A 23,112-nucleotide genomic window follows, 5' to 3' on the forward strand; every position below is an offset into this window, starting at 1 on the left:
AAAATACTTTTGGTTGAGAGGATGAAAAAAAATACACTGCTTCAAAATCAGTATATGGATCTGATACAGTTGCAAGCAGCATCGTGTTGCGGGTTTTTTTGTTTTTGGTTTTTGGTTTTTGAACTGAACAGGAAGGAAGACACCGAAGAGGTAGCGGACGGGTGCTCTCAGCTCTCGGGGCCATGCTGGAGTGGACAGCTCTGTCAGATGCTAGCTCTCCTGCAGCTCAGCCCACTTGCACGTTGAGTAAACGGACGCCCCCACGCGAGGAGGAGATGCTCCTGAGGACCTGTTTTGTCTGCTTGCCCTAAATCAGTGCACTGGTACCCAAACATCTGGACTCAGCAGAGTTCCAGGAAAACAATGAATGAGTACACAATGTCACGATAACCACAGCGGCTGATTGGCACAGTTCAGAGAGGGCGGCCCTGCAGACCGCTGGGGGGCACTGAAGACGTTCCTTACTCTCTCTGCTGCTTTTATTCTTCACCATCTTGCAAAAGAACTGATGCTTTTGAACTGTGGTGTTGGAGGAGACTCTTGAGAGTCCCTTGGGCAAGCAGATCCAACCAGTCCATCCTAAAGGAGATCAGTCCTGAATGTTCATTGGAAGGACTGATGTTGAAATGGAAACTCCAATACCTTGGCCACCTGATGCAAAGAACTGACTCATTGGAAAAGACCCTGATGCTGGGAAAGATTGAAGGCAGGTGGAGGACGGGACGACAGAGGATGGGATGGTTGGATGGCGTCACCGATGGGATGGACATGAGTTTGAGCAAACTCCGGGATCTGATAATGGACAAGGAAGCCTTAATCAGGGAACTAAGGTCTCACATGCTTTGCAGCAAAAACATGAAAAAGTAGAAGCAATATTGTAACAGATTCAATAAAGACTTTTAGAAAATGGTCCACATCAAAAAAAAAAAAAAGAATATATGAACATTTGAAGTTCTGATTGGGTATTTTAATAACTTTAGCTTGAACTAATATGAAAGGAATGGATTTTAAAAATGGTTTTAAACTGCTACATTTTTAAATAGCCAAGCAGTCTTTCCTTCTGCCAGAGGTATCACCTAGATGTGGTGTCACCCTGAGAAGTCCAGCTGGGTTCAGTGCCATTTCTGTGGCAGCAGAGAACATCCCAGGATGGTTTTACGTGAGGAAGACTAGATTGCTAATGATGAAAACCGTCATGGTTCTATGGCAGACACTTAACTACCACATGCAGCACTTGCTGTAAATTGAATGATTAATGCCGTGTTTTAAAGGTGCATCAATGAAGCCCCAAAGACTGCAGACACGACAGAAAGACTTGCGAGCGAATCCCAGGTCTTTGACAGATTTCAAGTGACACCTACTGAAATACGAATCAAAGCTCTGTGAGCGTTCAGCTGTCTTAGTAACAGAGATCGTTGCCGAGTGAGAGAGCTGACCGATGCTGTCTTCAGCCTTCCCATCACGGTTTCTCAAACAGCTCACTGAAATCTGGTAGAAATTTTATTTGGTAAATCGGTATATTTGTTTCCTCTGAAACTTACCTCAAAGATTCCAGAGGCATGTTGTGGTTTTCATCATTATGCTTTAAAGGAAATAATTAGCATAGCTTCAAAAGAAATGGAATACAAATATAAATTCTGACTCCTCGGTAATGCAGTGTTAAAAGTGGCTTTGTTCTGTATGAACACTAAGATGCGCAAATGATTTCTCTTATCGTATTTTTCCCACATAGAATGACATTTATAATTCTGTTTCTTAAAAAAAAAAGAATGTTACAAATGACCACCATTACAATATACACTTAAACTCAACACAGAAATGTACCAGATCTTCATTTGCTAAATGATGTTTCCGTGTTGCTCTCCGGGATCGAAACCACACAATCTGTGTAACAGACATGTTCTTAGGGTCTTAAGCATGCTGGGGGCATAGCGGACGGTTTGGCTGACATCTAGCATAGGTCCACGTCAACTCGCTAAACAGCATCAGAATACTCTGTGAGGCTGTGTTGCATCAGAACTCATGAGGATTGACTAGTCTTATGTTCTAAGTAGGAAAAAGAAATGTGTTCACGACCTAGCAGAGGGGACAGTTAAAACACCTGCCATAATTAGGATGGGAAAGATCGCCCCCCTCTAAGGAAGACGTCTGACTCTGCCACGTGTGGCTAGAGTTTTCCTTCGATCATTAATTAATCAATTTTTTTTAATGACTATACTGGGTCTTTATTGCTGCCAGTGGGATTTCTCTAGTTGCCAAGGAGGGTGGGGGAGCTACTCTTTGTTGGGGCGTTGTGAGCTTCTCACTTCAGTGGCTTCTGTTGTGGTGGAGCATGGGCCCTAAGGCCGTGTGGGTTTCTTTCAGTCGTTTCGGTACTCAGGCTCAAAAGTTGCGGCTCCGAGGCTCTAGATCACGACTTCGGTAGTTGTGGCAGGCAGGCTTAAGTTGCTCCAAGGCATATTGGAATCGAACCCATGTCCCTTGTGTCGCAAGGCAAGATTCTTAATCGCCGGACCACCAGGGAAGTCCCTTTGATTATTCCCGGTGCGTTGACCTGATGGCTGTAAATTACCGGTCCCCCGAAGATTTTGCAGCAAGATGAAAGGTAATATCCTCATCACCGGGCTTCCGTCCACAGAGCACTGGGGCGGGCATCAGGGCTTCTAGTTACTGCTAGAAGGACTTCTAGTTACGGTTGAATCAAGGATTGCTTAAAGCAGGAAAACTGCTGAAACAACAAGACTTCTTTCCGAGGCGAGGGCTTGCAGTGCACCTCGGACAGCAGCCTCGTGGGTTCATCTCCCAGCAGGCTGGGATTGTTTCCACACCCCGGCTGTCTCTGTCTCGTCTGACATCGCCTGCAAAGCACTGTAAACGTTGTCCCCGTGCAGAAGTTAAGAGCTGAGAGGTGAGATGCATGTGGGTTGTGTCAGCTTGCATTGGTAGGGGTGCTGCTGTGAGAAATTCAACTGAACTTGGCAGGAGCCTAGACTAAGTCAGCATTCTCCTTTCTTAAAAGCTGGAGGACGAGCGTTGTTGTTTGGGAGGTTTGTTTTCGGCTGTAAATTGACTTGGCATGTAATTCCAAGCTTTGAGTTTTGTTGCATAGTTCGCAACCAGCTCTGTTGCTGCTTCAAAAATATCTATAGTTAAGCCCTAAAGCACATTCAGGGGAAAAGTAACTAGAATTTATTCCCGCTTAAGACAAGTAACAACCATGTCTAAAGACATTTCAAAACTTTCCTTGGGTTTCCAGTGCTAAATGGAAAACATGGAGTCCTTCATTCAACCCGTGGTGGATTCATGTCAACGTATGGCAAAACCAATACAGTATTGTAAAGTAAAATAAAGTAAAAATAAAAATTAAAAAACAAAACAAAACAAAAACAGGTATCAACACTGCTTCTTTTTTTTCCTCAACAGTGGATGTAAAAACTTACTGGGATAAACAGATAACACTTGAATAAACATGCCCCTGATGGAGAGGGCACATTTTCCCAAAGAACCAACATTTTCCCTCCCTCCATTTTTATCTAGCATTGGTCAAAACCTTCCCCTGCCAAATTTAATTGTGTTAAAAAAAAAAATGTGGTCTTTCTCTGCTCCTTTATGAACAATGGGAAAAAAAGGAAGTCATCCTCTGTGGTTCAGAGTCAGCTCCCTTCAGTTTTCCCCGTGGTGTGTCTCTTGATCTTCGGCTGGACCTCGCAAACACGTTTCATGCCCCTCCAAGGTAGTGTGACTTTTGTTCGAGGCTTCCTGTGGCGTTCCTAGGTTCCGGTGAGAATTAGAGTCTTGCAGCTGTTGTTTAGTACACTTAGCACACTTGGTACCAGTTCCACACTGGCCAGGTCAGTGTTGGTTTCCATCCTTCATTGTTTTTTTCTTTTTTTTCTTAATGTATTTTTTACATTTTGCCTGCACTCCATGGAATATGGGAGCGTAGTCCCCCAACAAAGGATCAAAGCCGTGCCCCATGCACTGAAAGGCAAAGTCTCAACCACTGGACTGCCAGGGAAGTCCCCCTCTCATCCTTCACTCTCTGTTTGTTGTTCTTTAGTCACTCAATCCTGTCTCTTTGCGACCCCCGGGACTGCAGCATGCCAGGCCTGCCTGTCCATCACCAACTCCCGGAGTTCACCCAAACTCATGTCCATTGAGTCGGTGGTGCCATTCAGCCATCTCATCCTCTGTCGTCCCCTTCTCCTCCTGCCCTCAATCTTTCCCAGCATCAGGGTCTTTTCCAGTGAGTCAGCTCTTCGCATGAGGTGGCCAAAGTATTGGAGTTTCAGCTTCAGCATCAGCCTTTCCCATGAACACCCAGGACTCATCTCCCTTAGGATGATCAGTCAGTCAGTTCAGTCGCTCAGTCGTGTCCGACTCTTTGCGACCCCATGAATCGCAGCATGCCAGGCCTCCCTATCCATCACCAACTCCCGGAGTTCACTCAGACTCACGTCCATCGAGTCTGTGATGCCATCCAGCCATCTCATCCTCAGTCGTCCCCTTCTCCTCCTGCCCCCAATCCCTCCCAGCATCAGGGTCTTTTCCAACGAGTCAACTCTTTGCATGAGATGGCCAAAGTACTGGAGTTTCAGCTTTAGCATCGTTCCTTCCAAAGAAATCCCAGGGTTGATCTCCTTCAGAATGGACTGATTGGATCTCCATGTAGTCCAAGGGACCCTCAAGAGTCTTCTCCAACACCACAGTTCAAGAGCATCAATTCTTCGGCGCTCAGCCTTCTTCACAGTCCGACTCTCGCCCATGATCACCAGACAAGGGCAAATGTGGGTGGCCACCATCTTGAAACCTGGACTGCCTCATTCAGGTTCTGGAAGAATTTGCGTGACACTTTTTATCTGTTTGGGAGTCATTGGTTCATTGTTTTCATTCATTCACTCATTATGCAATTGCATCTATCTTTCTTTCTTAATTAGTGGCTGCGCTGCATCTTGGTTGCTGTGTGAGGGCTTTCTCCAGCTGCAGTGGGCGGGGGCCACTCTCCTCTGGGTTGCAAGGCATGGACTTCTCATTGCAGTGGCCTCTCCTGTTGTAGGACACAGGCCCTTAGGTGCTTGCCCTTCTGCACTTGCAGCTCGTAGGCTCAGTGCTTGTGACGTGTCGGCTTAGTTGCTCCGTGGCCTGTGGGATATTCCCAGACCAGGGGTCAAACCCATGTCCCCTGCACTGGCAGGCAGGTTCTTCACCACCAGACCACCAGGGAAGTCCCCACAAATGTTTCTTAAAATGCTAAATTTCCTTGGAGAAAGGGCTCGAGGATTGGGTAAGCAGAATGTGGGCAGCCCTGGACAGCATTCGTGTCCTCATGCCAGAGTTGGTATAGTCTGTGGAAATGGAGATGCCACCCTCAGGCACTTCCTTTCTCTGTACCCCAAGAAGTGCCCTTCCCCCACAGGCCGGAACTGATGCACGAAATGAACTGGAAAATGCTAAAGAGCTTTTTTAAAAGCTCCCCCTGGGGTCATTCCACCAGCAGTCCCAGTTTGGCTGAACTCCAGTGGTGTTATCTAACATAGGGTGAAGTTCATAAGATAATTAATTTGGGTGTAGAAAGTACTAGAACGTCCTTTTATTAATGTTTTATTTCTACCTAACAAGTTAAGAAGAGAAGGCAATGACAACCCACTCCAGTACTCTTGCCTGGAAAACCCCATGGATGGAGGAGCCTGGTGGGCTGCAGTCCATGGGGTCGCTAAGAGTCGGGCATGACTTGAGAGACTTCACTTTCACTTTTCACTTTCATGCATTGGAGAAGGCGATGGCAACCCACTCCAGTATTCTTGCCTGGAGAATCCCAGGGATGGAGGAGCCTGGTGGGCTGCCGTCTATGGGGTCGCACAGAGTCGGACACAACTGAAGCAACTTAGCAGCAGCAGCAGCAATGAGTTAAGAGGGTGACTAAGAAGGAGTGAGTGGTTTTCTTTTTTAGATTCCACGTATAAGCACCATCGGATGATATGTGTCTTTTGACTTACTTCACTTAGTATCAGTCTCTGAGTCCATCGCTGTTGCTGTGAATGGCATGATGTCATTCTTATTTATGGCTGAGTAGCATTCCACTGTGTGTGTGTGTGTGTGTGTGTGTGTGTGTGTGTGTGATTTCTTTATCCATTCATCTGTCAATAGACAAAGTTTTCTTCCATGTGCTGACTATTATAAATACCACGGCAGTGTACTGTGGGGGTACATGTATCTTTTCAAGTTATGGTTTTCTCCAGACACACGCCCAGGAGTGGGATTGCAGAATCAAGACGCAAATGAGCTTATTTACAAAAGAGAGTGAGACTCACAGACAGAGAAAACAAACTTGCAGTTACCAGAGGGAGAAGGTTGGGGGCAGGGAGAGGGATGAAACAGGAGGTGAGGATTAGCACATTTCCCTGGTGGCTCAGACAGTACAGAATCTGCCTGCAACTGCAGGAGGCCTGGGTTCGATCCCTGGGTCAGGAAGATCCTCTGGAGAAGGGACTGCCCGCTCACCCCAGTATTCTCACCTGGAGAGTCCCATGGACAGAGGAGCCTGGTGGGCTACAGTCCATGGGGTCACAGAGAGTCGGACAGGACTGAGCGGTCTGTAGCCCACCAGGCTCCTCTGTCCATGGGTATTCTCCAGGCAAGAATACTGGAGTGGGTTGCCATTTATGTAAAATAAACACCAAGGACCTACCACATAGCAGGGGCGACTATGCTCAGTAATTTTTAATAACCTGTAAGGGAAAGGAGATCAGCCCTGGGATTTCTTTGGAAGGAATGATGCTAAAGTTGAAGCTCCAGTACTTTGGCCACCTCATGTGAAGAGTTGACTCATTAGAAAAGACTCTGATGCTGGGAGGGATTGAGGGCAGGAAGAAAAGGGGACAACAGAGGATGAGATGGCTGGATGGCGTCACCGACTCGATGGACGTCTGAGTGAACTCCGGGAGTTGGTGATGGACAGGGAGGCCTGGTGTGCTGTGATTCATGGGGTTGCAGAGTTGGACACGACTGAGCGACTGAACTGAACTGAACTGAACTGAAGGGGAAAGAATCTGAAAAAGAACCTAAAGACAGCTGAGTAACTCTACACCAGAGTCTAAAGCAGTACTGTACACATAAAAGGTGTATTGATTCATAACATTCAGCCTTATATTGAGCCCTCACTGAGTGCCAAGAAGATGAGGTGTGCCCTTTCCCAGGTATGTGAGATGTCCTGAGGGTTGGTTAGGATTTTGTGCCAGCTGCTGTGGAGTCCGTGCAGATTCCAGCTGACCTCATGTCACAGAGGGGCTGCAGTTGCCCAGTTCACGCTGCCCAGTCCATGGGCAGAACAGAGACCCTGCACCCTGTGTGACTCCCACACGCCCTGTCTGCCCCCCAGCCTGCAGGGCTTGCTTTTGCTTTTTACAGGTACTGGCTTGTCAGCAACTGGGTGAACACCCATGTTTGGCTGCAGAGGACAGCCCAGAACCCATGAACACATGGGGACAAAGGTCCCTGGTGGCTCTGCAGGGGGCCAAAATGCGCCTTTCCTGCCATGGGAACAGAACCGGGCCAGGGCATGGGTCTAGAACAGTTCCCGGAATCCCTGGGAGAGGCTGAGGTACAGGCTGATAGATGGGGCTGTGGTGGCGTTGGGGGGACAGTGTGTGATCACCTCCTGACACCAAGAAGCAGCGTCATGCCCTGACATTTAGGAGGGAGGCAGTGGAGGCGACTGTGACGATTAAGAGGGCACAGGTATGCTTCCTGTCACTGGTCAGTGGTTCCCGGGGCATCTTGCAGCGGCTACCTCTGAGCATCTCTGCTGCCTGGCGAGGAGGCTGCCTTGATGTTGGAGGCGTGACTTCATTTTCAGACTCTGGGGTTCCCTCACTACCTGATCTGAGCCACTGACTTGGTTTCTCACTTGTTCTTCTGAGCTGTAAGATGCTCCCTGCTCCCCTCGCCCCCGCCCCCAGGGATGCTGGCAGAAATGAATGAGTTAATACAAACAGCACCTTTAGCCAAACACAGTATCATTGGTGCTGTCTTAGCTCTGGGGTTGATTCCATGAGCTGTGTCTCTAAAATGCAAGAGCTTCCCAGGTGGCACTAGTGGTCAAGAACCTATATGCCAATGCAGGAGACTTAATGAGACGCGGGTTCGATCCCTAGTTCAGGACGATATCCCGGAGGAGGGCGTGGTAACCCACTCCAGTATTCTTGCCTGGACAATCCCCGTGGACAGAGGAGCCTGGTGAGCTGCAGTCCCTGGGGTTGCAAAAGAGTCAGACACGACTGAAGCGACTTAGCCCGCACACGAAAATACAAAGCCGGGAGGGGGAGGGGGTGGTCTTCGGATCACGCCAGGGCAATTCCAGGCGGGTTGAATCAACACAGGAATGAAGCATGGTTTCCATTATACATAATGAACCTAATTGCCTGTGATGGGATGTTGTTTGAGATGGGGAGGGCGATACTGGGGTTGGAAAGGTCACTCAGCATCCAGTCAGGGTCACACACGAGCTGGTGCTGTAGGTAGGCCCCCCCGGCTCCATCCTAATTGGCTCCCGAGATTGCGTTTAAATCACTCCAAGCTGCCTGTCTGAAAGCTCTTTCACAGCAGCTAGGAAAAACATGCAGTTTCTCCTAACTCACACCCTGTTGCTGTTTAGCTGCTAAGTTGTGTCGGACTCTTGCGACCCCGTGAGCTGTATGTGGCCCGCCAGGCTCCTCTGTCCATGGGATTTCTCCAGGCCAGAATGCTGGAGTGGGTTGCCATTTCCTCCTCCAGGGGATCTTCCCAACCCAGGGATGGAACCCAGGTCTCCCACATGGCAGGTGGGTTCTTTACCGCTGAGCCACTTGGGAAGCCCATACACCCTAGAATATCCCGAACTGTATCTGACTACCCCGTGTTTTATTAGTGTTTCCCACAGTAAATTCACAGTGACGCCCCAAACACAGAATGGGAGATGTCTGCATATAGGAATGCCCACATCCATCTACGCAGCTATACAGCTGCACCCACGCTGAGGTGGGCAGCTGTGTCTTTGTGCATAATTTACTCTGGCATAAAAGTGGGGCAAGAAAGTAGCTCGGGTGCAGTCCCAGTATAGTGCCTTTTCCTGAGACTTTTAACTTCTTCAGCTCCACGAGCAGGATGTTTGTAACAGGTAACAGGGTCTGCAGGACAGGTTCTCACTGTGGGTCCATCTTAGAATTATCCAGGGACGCTTAATTTACTTATTCATTTATTTACATTTGGACTTCCCTGGTGGCTCAGACGGTAAAGCGTCTGTCTACAATGTGGGAGACCTGGGTTCGATCCCTGGGTCGGGAAGATCCCCTGGAGAAGGAAATGGCAAACCAGTCCAGTACTATTGCCTGGAAAATCCCATGGACAGAGGAGCCTGGTAGGCTACAGTCCATGGGGTCGCAAAGAGTCGGACACGACTGAGCGACTTCACTTACTTACATCTTGTGTGGAAGGCGGGGATCTTAGTTCCCTGACCAGGGATCAAACCCGTGTGCCCTGCAGTGTGGAAGCCTGGAGTCTTAACCACTGGACCCCCAGGCAAGGCCCCCGGGGACCCTTGAGCACAGCTCTGATGTCCACGCTTTCACTCTAGCCCTGAAGGTGCTGGAGGACTCTAGCGAGGTCTCCCCTAGAATCTAACCGGCAGCAAGTTTTGAAAGCATCTGGACTGAACTGAGGTTGATATCAACTGGAGGCTGTTGTTCAAAACTCATCTCTTGGAATTATGTTAATCTGAAACAACAGTGTGTTTACTACTTTGGGCAAGGTCTGACCTTCTAAACAGGAATGAACCTCACTTGTTTCCTTTTTTTTTTTTAACTCTCCGTAAAACCCACATCTCAACCATAAATATGCACATACATTCCTCTCAATCCGTGAAATGAGTTTTCAGATCTGTGGATTTTATTTACACAGAGGTTTAGTTTCATTGGACAAGACAGAGCTTTATCGGCAGAACTGGTGGTAGGCATGCAGCTTTAGGAAAACAAGTCATGGCCTGTCACTCAAGACACTGTCAAATGCGTAATGAGCCGATCGTTTTGATAGCATTGAAGTTAACATTGCCCTGAAACAAATGGCATCCAGCTTGAGGGAAACTGCAAAAATACACAATACTTCCTTAAAGTGAATTTAACTAAGTGTGGTTTAGATGTTCTTTTGCTTAGAAAACAGTGCTGTTCAGTTGATTAGCCGTGTCCAACTCTTTGTGACCCCATGGACTGCAGCACGCCAGGCTTCCCTGTCCACCACCATCTCCCAGAGCTTGCTTAAACTCATGTCCCCTGAGTCAGTGATGCCATCCAACCATCTCATCTTCTGTCATCCCCTTCTCCTCCTACTTTCGATCTTTCCCAGCATCGGGGTCTTTTCCAGTGAAGTTGGTTCTTTGCATCAGGTGGCCAAAGGATTGGAGTTTCAGCTTCAGCATCAGTCCGTCAGGATGGACTGGTTGGATCTCTTCGTTGTCCAAGGGACTCTCAAGTCTTCTCCAGCACCACCGTTCAAAAACATCAGTTCTTCGTCACTCAGCCTTCTTTATGGTCCAACTCTCACACCTATACCCGGCTACTGGAAAAAAACCATAGTTTTGACTATATGGACCTTTGTCGGCAAAGTGGTATCTCTGCTGTTTAATGACGCTGTCTAGGTTGGTCATAGTTTTTCTTCCAAGGAGCAACCCCATGCACAGTATGAAAAGATAAAAAGAAACAGTGGCATGTACATACATGTAGTAAAATCACATAGAACTAAATAGACACACACGCACGTGCATGTAAATCCAGAGACATCTGAGTCATCTGACTAAGTTCTCTGGGTGGTGTCGATGGCACCTTTCCGGTTATGACTCTGTCCTGTAGTTTGTTTGAACGACGTTACCGCTGGGGGGAAACCCGGATGAGGTTCTTGGGCAGTGACCTGTTTTGACTATTTTTTCTTACTGTTGAACTGTAGTCGATTTTCAATACTGTGTTAGTTCCAGGGGTACATCAAGGTAATTTCATATCTATGTATATATGTTGTTTCAGATTAATTAGCATTGCAGATGATTCCAACAAATTATCGTTCCCTGCTGTTGTTGGGTCCGTCGTGTCCGACTCTTTGTGACCTCACGGACTATAGCATGTCAGGCCTCCCTGTCCCTCACTATCTCCTGGAGTTTGCCCAAGTGTGCTATACAGTAACTCCTTGCTGCTTGTCTATTTTATATACTGTACTTACCAAAGGGAGAAGGTATCTGTTAAAGCCTTTGACTGTGTGGATCACAACAAACTGTGGAAAAATTCTGAAAGAGATGGGCATACCAGATCACCTGACCTGCCTCTTGAGAAACCTGTATGCAAGTCAGGAAGCAACAGTTAGAACTGACATGGAACAACAGACTGGATTGAAATAGGAAAAGGAGTACATCAAGGCTGTATCTTGTCACCCTGCTTATTTAACTTATATGCAGAGTACATCATGAGAAACGCTGGGCTGGAGGAAGCACAAGCTGGAATCAAGATTTCCAGGAGAAATATGAATAACCTCAGATATGCAGATGACACCACCCTTATGGCAGAAAGTGAAGAGGAACTAAAAAGCCTCTTGATGAAATTGAAAGAGGTGAGTGAAAAAATTGGCTTAAAGCTCAACATTCAGCAAACAAAGATCATGGCATCTGGTCCCATCACTTCGTGGGAAATAGATGGGGAAACAGTGGAAACAGTGTCAGACTTTATTTTTCTGGGTTCCAAAATCACTGCAGATGGTGATTGCAGCCATGAAATTAAAAGACGCTTACTCCTTGGAAGGAAAGGTATGACCAACCTAGATAGCATATTCAAAAGCAGAGACATTACTTTGCCAAGCAAGGAGATCCAAGCGATCCATCGTAAAGGAAATCAACTCTGAGTATTCATTGAAAGTACTGATGCTGAAGCTCCAATACTTTGGCCACCTCATGCGAAGAGTTGACTCTTTGGAAAAGACTCTGATGTTGGGAGGGATTGGGGACAGGAGGAGAAGGGGATGACCGAGGATGAGATGGCTGGATGGCATCACTGACTCGATGGACGTGAGTCTGAGTGAACTCCAGGAGTTGGTGATGGACAAGGAGGCCTGGCGTGCTGCAGTTCATGGGGTCGCAAAGAGTCGGACACGACTGAGCGACTGAACTCAACTGAACTGAATCCCATACTCCTGATCTGTCCCCTTCACTTTCCCCTTTGGTGATCATGAGTTTGTTTTCTATGTCTGTGGGTCTGATGTATATGTTCCTTTGTATCACTGTTTAGATTTCACAGAGAAACGATATCATATAACATTTGTCTTTGACTTAGTTCACTTACTATGATCGTCTCTGGGTTCATCCACGCTGACGTACGTGGCAATATTTGATTCTTTTTATGGCTGAGTAATATTCCAGATTATCTGTGTATGTACACATATATACGCAGAACTGATTCATTAGAAAAGACGCTGATGCTGGGAAAGATCGAGGGTAGGAGGAGAAGGGGGCGTTGCAGGATGAGATGGTTGCATTGCATCACTGACTCAATGGACATGAGTTTGAGTAAACTCCAGGAGTTGCTGATGGACAGGCAAGCCTGGCGTGCTGCAGTCCATGGGGTCACAAAGAGTCAGACAGGACTGAGCGACTGAACTGAACCGAACTGAACATGCATGTATTGACACGTTACACATCTTCTTAAATCAGTTGTCTGCCGACGGGCACTTGGATTGTTTCTGTGTCTTGACTGTTGTAAACAGTGCTGCTGTGAACATTGAGATCCATGTATCTTTTTGAATTCGAGGTTTCATTTCTTTCCAGACACTTGCCCAGCCGTGTGATTGCTGGATCCCATGGTAGCTCCATTTTTATTTTTTTTAAGAAACTTCCATACTGTTCTCCATAATGGCTAGACCAACTTGCATTCCCACCAACAGTGTAGGAGGGTTCCCTTTTCTCCACATTATCTCCAGTATTTATTTGTAGACTTTTTAATGCTGGCCATTCTGAGCTGTTGGAGGTGGTCTTTCATTGTAGGTTTGGAGGTGGTCTTTCATTGTAGGTTTTATTTGCAATTCTCTAATAAATAGTGAGTCTGAGCATCTTTTTACGTGCCTATTGTATGGCCATCTGTATGGCCGACGGACATTTTGGAGAAACATCTGTTCAGGTGTTTTACCCATTGTTTTAATTGGGTATTTTTGTTCCTTGTTGAATCGTGAGCTGTTGTGTATTTTGGAGATTAATCCCTTGTCAGTCTCATTGTTTACGAATATTTCCTCCCGTTGTGTAGCTTGTCTTTTCATTTTATTTGTGGTTTCCTCAGGTGTGCAAAATTTGGTTTGATTAGGTCCCATTTGCGTATCATTGCTTTTACTTCTTTTACCTTGGAAGACTGACCTAAGAACGTACTTCTGTGACTTATGTATGAGAATGTTTTGCCTATGGTCTTTATATTTAGGTCTTTAAAGCATTTTGAGTTTATCTTTGTGTATGACGCGAGGAGGGCTTCCCAGGTGGTGCTGGTGGTAAAGAATCGACCTGCAATGCAGGAACCTCAGGTTCGATCCCTGGGTCTGGAAGATCCCCTGGAGGAGGAAATGGCAACCCACTCCAGTAATCTTGCCTGGAGAAATCCCATGGACAGTGGAGCCTGGCAGGCTATAACCCATGGGGTCGCAAAGAGTCGAACACGACTGAAGCGACTTAGCACACAGCACATGATGTGAGCGAGTGTTCTAACTTCTTTGATTTACGTGCATCTGTCTGGCTTTCCCAGCACCACTGGCTGAAGAGACTGTCTTTCCTCCTTCGTATACTCTATGCAGTGGCTTATTTAGGTGACCATCATGCCTTTCTCGTGTGTTTGCTTTCCCTACTGTTGATTTTTCTCTTTCCTATGGATTCTTGCTTCCTTTTTCTATGTAGAGAAGAACTTTCAATTTGTTTTCCTTTTAGGATAGGCTGAGTATTGCTGTCTTCTTGGAGTTTTTTCTTTTCTCTACTGAGAAATTCTTTTCTCTCTCTCCCATTCTGAATGATAATCTTGCTGGGTAGACTATCCTAGTTTGCAGATGTTTTCCCTTTCTCAGGACTGTGAATAGATCTTGCTGCCCACTGCCCCCGGCCCCACCTTGTGGCCTGTGGGGTTTCTGAGAGACATCAGCTGAATGTCTTGGGCCTGAGCTCTGAGCCCACAGTCACCTCTGAGCTGAGTGCACAGTCCCTCTGATCTTGGCGGGAGTGGCTGGAAGCATGGAGGGTGGAGACCACACAGAGGGGCAATGCAGCTGCCGGCACGTGGAGCTCAGGGCCAGTGTGGACAATGGGTCTAGGGAATGGTGGCCTCGTGGACCGGAGGACCCGATAGGGTTGACGTGGGGTTCCTTGGGGGTGAAGCCTCAATGTTGAGAGTGACTCAGGCAGCTGGTGCAGGGGCTCAGGGGCAGGGCTGCCGTCAGAAGGGGCACTGCCTGAGCCTGGATTCGGGATACCAGGAGTGGGACTCAGAACCAGCACACCCTCCTGGTTAAGATCATGGCCAGGGACATTATTCCTTCAGTGGGATTTCTGCTTGCTTTTCACTTGAAAGGCAGATGGCTAATTCTTTCTGCAAATAAGTTGTATTTGTACTCACACTGGGTTATGATATGTAACCTGTGTTTGTATTTGGAAATTACGTGGTGTTGCTCATATGTTTTTCCTAGTGAAGTTAAGGCTTGCATCGGATAAACTGGACCATTTTAAGAGTATAATTCAGTGGCATTTAGTTCCTGTTGAAAACGCACAACCATCCCCTCTATAAAGTTGCAAAACCTTGTCATCACTTTCAGACATGAACGCTGTCCCCATGAGCACTTACCACCCGGTCCCTCTCCAGTCCCTGGCAGCTAACCCAGGTGTTTTCTGCTTCCATGGACTTTACTGTTCTAGAAAGTTCACAAAAACAGAGTCAGGCAACAGCAGACCTTGTGTGTCGAGATTCTTAGGTGTGGCTCATATTTTTTTTTTAAAGAGTCCATTACCATTGTTTGAGAATTTACTGGGCCAATGACCAGCACAGTCTCTCTAGATGCAGCCGCTTCTGATTATAAAGAAACACAACACAAACGTGTGAGTTTTTTTTGTCAGGAAAATCCCATCATTTTTTCAAGGAGATTAGAAAACAACAGAAGGAAAGGTAGCTGGCTCTGGAGGTCACTCAGGAAGCCCAGGCTCACACCTCAGAGGTCTCGTGTCTCCCTGTCGGTGCCCCACGTCCATCCCTTGGGTAGCCGCCAGCTTCTTCACCATGGGGGTCTCAGCCCAGAGTGATCCTGCCTAAGAACACGGAAGTCAGGACCACACAGCCTCTCCCTCACCCAACGCTCTGCTTTCGTTTCCTCCTTGGGTTTCTCCCACTCTCCAGTTCTGTCTAGTTGCTTTCTCCCAGAAGGATCAGCCCTTGAAGCCCTGGGACCTGCCCTCATAGCCAATATTCCGCCCATATAGCAGGACCACGAAGCAGCAGAAACTTGAAGGACATTCCTGCCGGGTGAACGCGTAGAGAAATAAGTAGGTGATTTGATGGAGACAGAACTCATCTTGGCTTTCGCATGGACCGCCTTCTTCAGGTGGTTTATGGAGTAGCATCCTCCTGAGTCATGGATGGAGATGCCCGTGGGCACAGCAGCCACCCGGTGTGGGGGTCTGCACGGGTGGGAGGGGACCCCCCCTTCTCCGGCCTGCAGGGACTGTGCTGTTGAGAACCAAGGGCTGTGGCTGAAAGCTTATGAGTACAACGCATATCTAGTGACATTTTATGGACAGCACCTGGGGTCGGGAGTGGTAGGGGGGGACAGTTGTTTAAGCCTGTGGACCAATGGATGGAAAATGCCACCCAAACCACTGAGTCATGCTTGTAAATCGCGTGAAAACCGTGACGCACTGATCTGTCAATGGTCCAGAACGCTGTTCGGGACGACGAGCTGCCTTGTGGCATTTTTGGTCACTGTTGTTGTTCAGTTGCACAGTTGTGTCTGTCTGTGACACCGTGGACTGCAGCACCCCGGGCCTCCCTGTCCTTCACCATCTCCTGGAGTTTACTCAGACTCATGTCCATCGAGTCGATGATGCCATGCAACCATCCCATCCTCTGTCGCCCCCTTCGCCTCCTAACCTCCAATCTTTCACCAGACCTTGAGTTCCATTCATACTGACAGGAGAATGAGGCTGTTTCAGTCTCCCCAGCTTCATAGGAAACTGCTCATTTTTCTTTCTAAATAAAAATAAAATGTGCGTGTGTGTTTTCAGGAACATAAGGAGTCCAGTCCACTGGGCAGGTTTAAAGGTCCTTTATTACGGAATCAGTCAGTATGTACAAACTCTACCGTTAAAATAATGAGTGACAGGGATCAGACTATTTACAATGCTTTTGTGTGTGTGTGTGTTTTTTTTACATTTCTCTACAAGATTATTTCTCTCTAAATAACATGAGACACAAACAAAATCATTTTTTATTACATACATACATAGACTTTTAAATGACCTAAGGGACGTGGTTTGCATGAGAGGGTAGCCATTCTGTTATCTGCGCACTACAGTTATGTCAAGAAGTCCTACCAGTTTTGCAGAGAGACCTGTGTGAGTCACTCTGTGAATCGTGTAACTTGCCAAGTGTCCAAGAGAGCTGAGAAGCTGAGTTTGGCCATGCAAAACCATAGACACCATAGGTCACCGGCTTTGTGCATTTTTATCGTAAATGAACGTACAACGCAACGGGTATTTAGCCACTGTGTTCTGGTGACGATGGGCACGTGTGCATAAGCTTAGATTGAGATATTCGCAGTCACAGGACTGAACATGACGAACCCCACGACACGTGGTGTAAGGGCGTTAAGACTGCCATCATCGTGAATGATGCTGCCTGGTCAGTAGGACAAAATGAATATTTGCACTCACATGATAGACAAACTCAGCCTTTTATTCAGGTTCTTCAGTAGAGATAAAAGATACTGCTGAGGTGGTGATGGACAGGGAGGCCTGGCGTGCTGCGATTCATGGGGTCGCAAAGAGTCGGACACGACTGAGCGACTGAACTGAACTGAAGGGCTTTGAGGTCCAGCGTAAGCACTTCCCAGGTATGCCTACTCCACTTGACTCAGTTCCGCTTTGCAGAGGGCAGTTTTCCTCTATTCAGTGAACATTATTACGATGCAGTGATTCTCACCGGGGGCGACTCTGTACCCTAAGACGGTGTGGACCGTGATGACAGAGCGTGTGGTCATCACACCCAGGGTGGGGTGCTCCTTGCCTCTGGTGGGTGGAGACCAGGGGTGCCCCACGCCCCACAGTGCAGAGGGCAGGTCCCGCCCGCTGACAGAGAGCTGTGCGGCCCCAAGTCTCAGCAGTGCTGAGCTGGAGTATGGGTTCTGCTCTCTAGATGGGTTCTGGGTTCTTCCAGGTCTTTCTAGGACAGAGATCTGTTTGTAAACTTTGGATTCTGGAAATTTTACCTGTCATAAACATTATTGTCTCTTGAAGAAAATTTTATTGGGAGTGTAACTGCTTTATAATGTTGTTAGTCTCTGCTCAGACCTAAGTGCACATTTATCCCCTCGTTTCTGGATTTCCTTCCCATTTATGTATATTAAAACAACACTGGCTGATGCGGAGGGCACTCATTCATTTATAAAGATTGCTCCCTGAGCCCACTTACAACAAGAGGATAGCCCAGATAAATAAACCCATCACTGAGGAGTGAATATTCTCAGTAAAAAGACGCACATAGCCTTGATGTGTATCGGGTTACACACCTGTATTTGATGACTTCATGTTTGATGAGCTTGGCTTTTTTAAAGAGTAAATGCTGTCACTGAATATACTTTTTCTCATAGGAGAGAAGTGCATCTAATTTCAATAAAACAGAGAATCAGCTATGAAACTGGTTTTAAAACTAAACAACATAAATTTTTAGACCTTTATTAGGGCAAATTTTTAAAAATTCAAAAAACTAATTATATTTCTGCTCATTTCAGTATTATTGAAATTTATAAAGGAAACTCAGCTTTCTCTTATTGCCTAGTCTTCTCTTCCAATAATACTAATAAAATTTATCAAATGTTATAGCAGGATGAAATGCTCAGAAGACCTACTTCAGGTATTTCAAGGAAGATAGAAGCTTCAGAACCTTGATCCGAACTAAAAATGTATTTGCTCAACGTCTATGACCCAGGCAAAAGAAACGTCATTAAATTATACAAAATTAAGTGTATTTAATAATTTAATAATATTTCGCATCTATGTATATACTCCCGCGTTTTAAACTATACAACAGTACAAAGATGGGCTGGCACAAAGACTTACTGATATCTTTAGGACCAATGAAGGCAGACGATAAACACACAGCCAATAACAATTTGAAGCCTTCCCTTTTGAGATTCTGAGGGTTTGAAAATCCAGATGCTGGGAACGGCGTCTAGGGAAAACCCATGGTTTCAGAGATGAGCTCTGTGTTTGCGCATGCGTCCTCCGTGAAGACTGTCCCTCCCGTCTCCGTGCAGAAGGGGAACCCGCTGACTCTGCAGGGACACTCTGTTGCAGAGTCCACCCCAAACCACGTTAAGAAGCTGCAGAGAAACAGCCCGAAGCCCCGTGAGCTGGCTGCACCCTTGAGATCCCCCCGTAGCCCCTCCTTCAGGCTGCAATGCACCGCCTGCCTGCTCAAGCTTCCAAGCTCATCGAAGACGCAGGAAGTTTTTTTTTCCCATCTGTTCCGTCGGAGATCCATGCGTACCGGCTCCGGGGTTCTCCGGGGAGAGAGGCGTGCGTGTGATAACAGGGGTCGTCTCTCTGTCTGGTGTCCGCACTTAAGAGCTTAGGCCTCCCAGGAGGAGTCGACACCCTCACGTTCTCGGCCTGCGCCGCTCGTTCAACCCCTCGCCGCTCACTGAACCCCCGGCAACCAGGGCGCCCACCGCAGGCTTTCGGAAAGAAAGGAAAACGGCAGGCTCCCAGGCGCACAAGAGCTTTCACTGTGTTCCTCGTGTACATAAAGAGATGGGGACGCCCTTCCTTGTTAAATTTGGAGAGATCGCTGTTTTCTCATAGAATAGACACCGATGGGGAAAAGAGATTACTTGAATGATGTTTAGAGTTGCATCCATCACGGGTGAGCTGGTTAAATAATTATTGCAGCGACTTGTACTCAAGCTACCCACGTGTATATGTGTGCGTCTGTGTGTATGTACTTACACGTATGTATATATTGTATGCTGCTGCTGCTGCTGCTAAGTCACTTCAGTCGTGCCCGACTCTGTTAGACCTCATAGACGGCAGCCCACCAGGCTCCTCTGTCCCTGGGATTCTCCAGGCAAGAATACTGGAGTGGGTTGCCATTGCCTTCTCCATATATATTGTATACCTACCTGGAAATATACAGACACACATACATACATGTATATACACATGGGTGTTCCTTCAAGCAAAAAATATATTAAAACATCTCTAGTTTAAGGGTGCCCCAACATTCCCCTCAACCCTATATACTAACACCGTGTCTTCACTTGAGTTCATGCTATGAGGCATTAGCATGGCGCCTCATAATTTTTCAATTAAAATTTTCATAAAATTTTCAAATAAGATGTACTAGATTTGAAGGCGTAGAGAAAGGTTTCCTGTTTAGTTGCTAAACTGTGTCTGACTCTTTGCAGTCCCACGGACTGTAGCCCACCAGGCTTCTCTGTCCATGGGATTTTCTCCAGGCAAGAATACTGGAGTGGGTTGCCATTTCCTCCTCCAGGGCATCTTTGCAACCCAGGGACTGAACCCATCGCTGCATCTCCTGCATTGGGAGGCAGACTCTTTACCACTGAGCCACCTGGAAAGCAAAGGCAGGTTAGTCCAAGGCAAACAGCCGTCCTTCTCTACCTTCCAGAGTCCCCCTCTGCCTTTTCTACAGTATGGAGAATATTCTACCAAACAAAGAGCTTGCTTTGATTAAGGAAAGGGGAAAGATTTGAAAACGTTCGATAGTTGGGTTTCTTTCAGTTCGAGCAAGAGGTTTTGTAGCGTGTTAAGACACGGGAAAGTGGCCGAAGAAAGCACAGCAGCAGGTGTCTTCCCCATCAAGGAAAAAAGGAAAATATCAATAAAGTATCAGGAAACCTTCTTGTAGGATGAAATATTAAAGCCCCAGGAAACAGTTTTAATTTCTCCAGGGCAGACTCTGGGTAGCAGTGTTGACTCCTGGCTGGGAATGTCTTAACAGAAACTGTCCTTTCAAGGCCAAACTCATCTATGTCTTTGTATAAAATGAAGCTTGAGTGCTTGAAGCTGGAGCATTTTAGATTTAAACTAATGGGCAATATTTCGGGTTTACAGATTTTTCAGTTGAAAAAAAAAAAAAACCCACAGGGGATTAAAAAACATTCATCTTCAGAAATCTCTGAATCAATATTAGGACGTAAAAATCTGGATACTTTTCCATTGACCTGGCAAATCCAATCAATAATGTAATCTCCAAGTGTTCAGTGAGTAACTGTATGCTTACTACGGGCAGGCCTATTATGTGTGTAAATTGCTTCTTTGGAGAATCTGTTGATGTAAATTCGGGCACAACTCAGACCTGCATTGGGAGGACCTTTACCACACAGGCAGGCAAGAATTAGAAGTGGAACAGGGCTGGGCTGCGTGTTGTCTGTTGTCATGGGAACCTGTCCCAACCCCCCAACCCCCCAACCCCCCCTCCACCCCCGCCTTCGCTAGGCTCACTTCGGGTCCTTGGTTTTGGGGGCACGTTTTCCAGGGCAGACAGAGCGTTGAGCGCCCTGCGGTTATTACGCAGGGGCAGGCGGTCTTCCGGGAAGGGCCTGATGCCTCCCAGTGGGCGCTGCCAGTCCTTGGGGGGTTGTGCCAGCTTCCACACTTGCTCAGGGTTCAGACGGGCTCTCAGAGCAGCTCAGTACCTTTCTGCAGGACGCTTGTAGTGGTGGGGATGGCGGTGTTTCAGATGGGGGCCTAGAGACAGAACGGACGTGTCAGTCTGGCCACCATCCCCGGCTAGACCGACTGGAGGAACAGGTGTGTGACTGTGCCCTGCCCTGCCTGGGTCCATGCCACCCAGGTCCGCCCGGACCTGACTCTGAACTTGCAGACACACATCCACCCTGCCTCTCTTTTCTCTCTGCCTTCCCCAGCTCTCTGGTTCGCTCCATAAAACCTTCAAGATCGCAAGAGAAAGAAGACAAGCCCCTTTCTTTATAATAATGTAAGCTGGGCAGAACCCTTTGTATTTCCTTGGAAAAGTTTAGAAATTAACACATCCTTTCATGACACACACACTTTCGGTGGAGGGACATTGTAAGTGATGGGTGGACATGGTCCCAACTTGGACAGGGCGTCACACAGGGCCCTCCCAATGGGGTGGTTTTTATTTGTCTTTAAACTTCTAAGTGCAGAAAGCTGCTGGGGCAAATTTGATCCATCGTTTAAAAATTAAAATAAACCCAGGATCATTACTTCTTATCAACACATAAGCCGTTGACGTGGCTTTTTAAAGTTTAAGCTGAGAAAGCAATGTACATAATCTGAAACCCAACAGGATGCTCTCTTTGTTTTAAATACACAATTGTTACCATTTAGTTTTGCTAATAACTACTTTTTGTAAATACACAATTATTGCCATTTAGTTTTGCTAATAACTAATCTTTGTAAATACACAATTGTTGCCGATCAGTTTTGCTAATAACTAAAATTAGCTTCCGTATGTTTTTACTAATAGAGCAGAGGCTTAAGTGTGTAACAGTGGCGGGGATGGATGTCTACTCTTTCTAGCACATCGCTTACATGCAGAATTTAAAGTGATGGAAGAATTGAAGCAAAAAGAAAGAATCTGATATTTTAAATGATCTGCTTAAAATCAGGAACAGAAATGAAAGCATTGCTCCTAAGATATAGCTGTTGAAATGACTATTAAAAAAAAAATTGGTATTTAGCCACAAGAATTTGGGAAGACATAGACTATTCTCCATGTAGTTTCTTCACACAGCACTTCCCCTGGTCTTGTCCAAGCCTAATTCTCCTCACCTTCCTGATCGCCAGTACACAGCCCCACGTTCAATTACTACCCACATGCCAATGACCTTCAAAGCTTTCAGCACTGGACCCTGCAGTCCCGAAGGCCTTCAGGAAGTCTCCGTCTCACTATCCCACAGGTGACTCAGATGCAGTCGTCTCTACGTTAATCTGACCATCCTCCGTCTCACACCCCAACCTGGGCCTCAAGCACCTTGGACCACGGTTCCAGCAAACCCTATCCTCTTGCACTAAATGACTCTTGGCTTCCTCCCGCACTTATTCCTCTGTGCATACTTTTTGTTTCCAAACACATACGTTTTTAAATTTTATTAGAGTATAGTTGATTTACAATGTTGTGTTTAATTTCTGCTGTAGACCAAAGTGATTCAATTTTATATATACAGTGTGTGTGTGTGTATATACATGGAGAGTACAGTTTTATATATTGTTTTTATACGTATGTACACACTGTATATATTCTTTTCCATCATGGTTCCCTGGTGGCTCAGATGGTAAAGCCCGCAATGCAAGAGACCCAGGTTCGATCCTGGGGTGGGAAGATTCCCTGGAGAAGGAAATGGCAACCGTACTCCAGTACTCTTGCCTAGAAAATTCCATGGAGGGAGGAGGCTGGTGGGTTACAGTCCATGGGGTCGCAAAGAGTTGGACATGACTAAGCAACTTCACTTTCTTTCTTTCTTATCACAGAATATGGAATGCAGTTCCCTTGCTCCATGGAAGGACCTTGGTGTTTATGCATCCTGTGTATACTGGGTTCTATCTGCTGATCCCACACTCCCACAAGTCTGTTCTGTCTGTCTGTGAGTCTGCTTCTGCTTCGTAGGCAAGTTCCTTTGTGCTGTAGTTTAGACCCCACGCGAGTGACATCTATGAAACAAGAACAGACTAACAGACATAGAGAACAGGCTTGTGGCTGCGGAGGGTGGAAGGGAGGGTGGGGCTGGGGGTGGACCAGGAGTTTAGGGTTAACAGACCCAGCAGGTATTCAATCACTGCCAAAGCTAACAGTTCCGGCCCCTGAAGACATC

At 46.8% G+C, this 23,112-nt stretch overlaps 1 protein-coding gene across 1 annotated transcript in view; it reads right to left on the reverse strand.

The window, feature by feature from the left end:
• Positions 1-18,058: 18,058 nt before the first annotated feature.
• The window catches only part of ANOS1 (anosmin 1), a 221,523-nt gene continuing 216,469 nt past the window's right edge, over positions 18,059-23,112 (reverse strand). The window contains exons 14-15 of the mRNA XM_052663363.1: positions 20,759-21,004; positions 18,059-18,969 (exon numbers count right to left, since the gene is read on the reverse strand). Of these exons, the coding sequence (XP_052519323.1) occupies positions 20,946-21,004 (59 nt within the window). The 3' untranslated portion in view covers positions 18,059-18,969; positions 20,759-20,945. The remainder of the gene's footprint in view (positions 18,970-20,758; positions 21,005-23,112) is intronic.

The sequence above is a fragment of the Budorcas taxicolor genome, chromosome X (genome assembly GCF_023091745.1).
Source record: "Budorcas taxicolor isolate Tak-1 chromosome X, Takin1.1, whole genome shotgun sequence".
In the NCBI taxonomy this organism is placed as follows: domain Eukaryota; kingdom Metazoa; phylum Chordata; class Mammalia; order Artiodactyla; family Bovidae; genus Budorcas; species Budorcas taxicolor.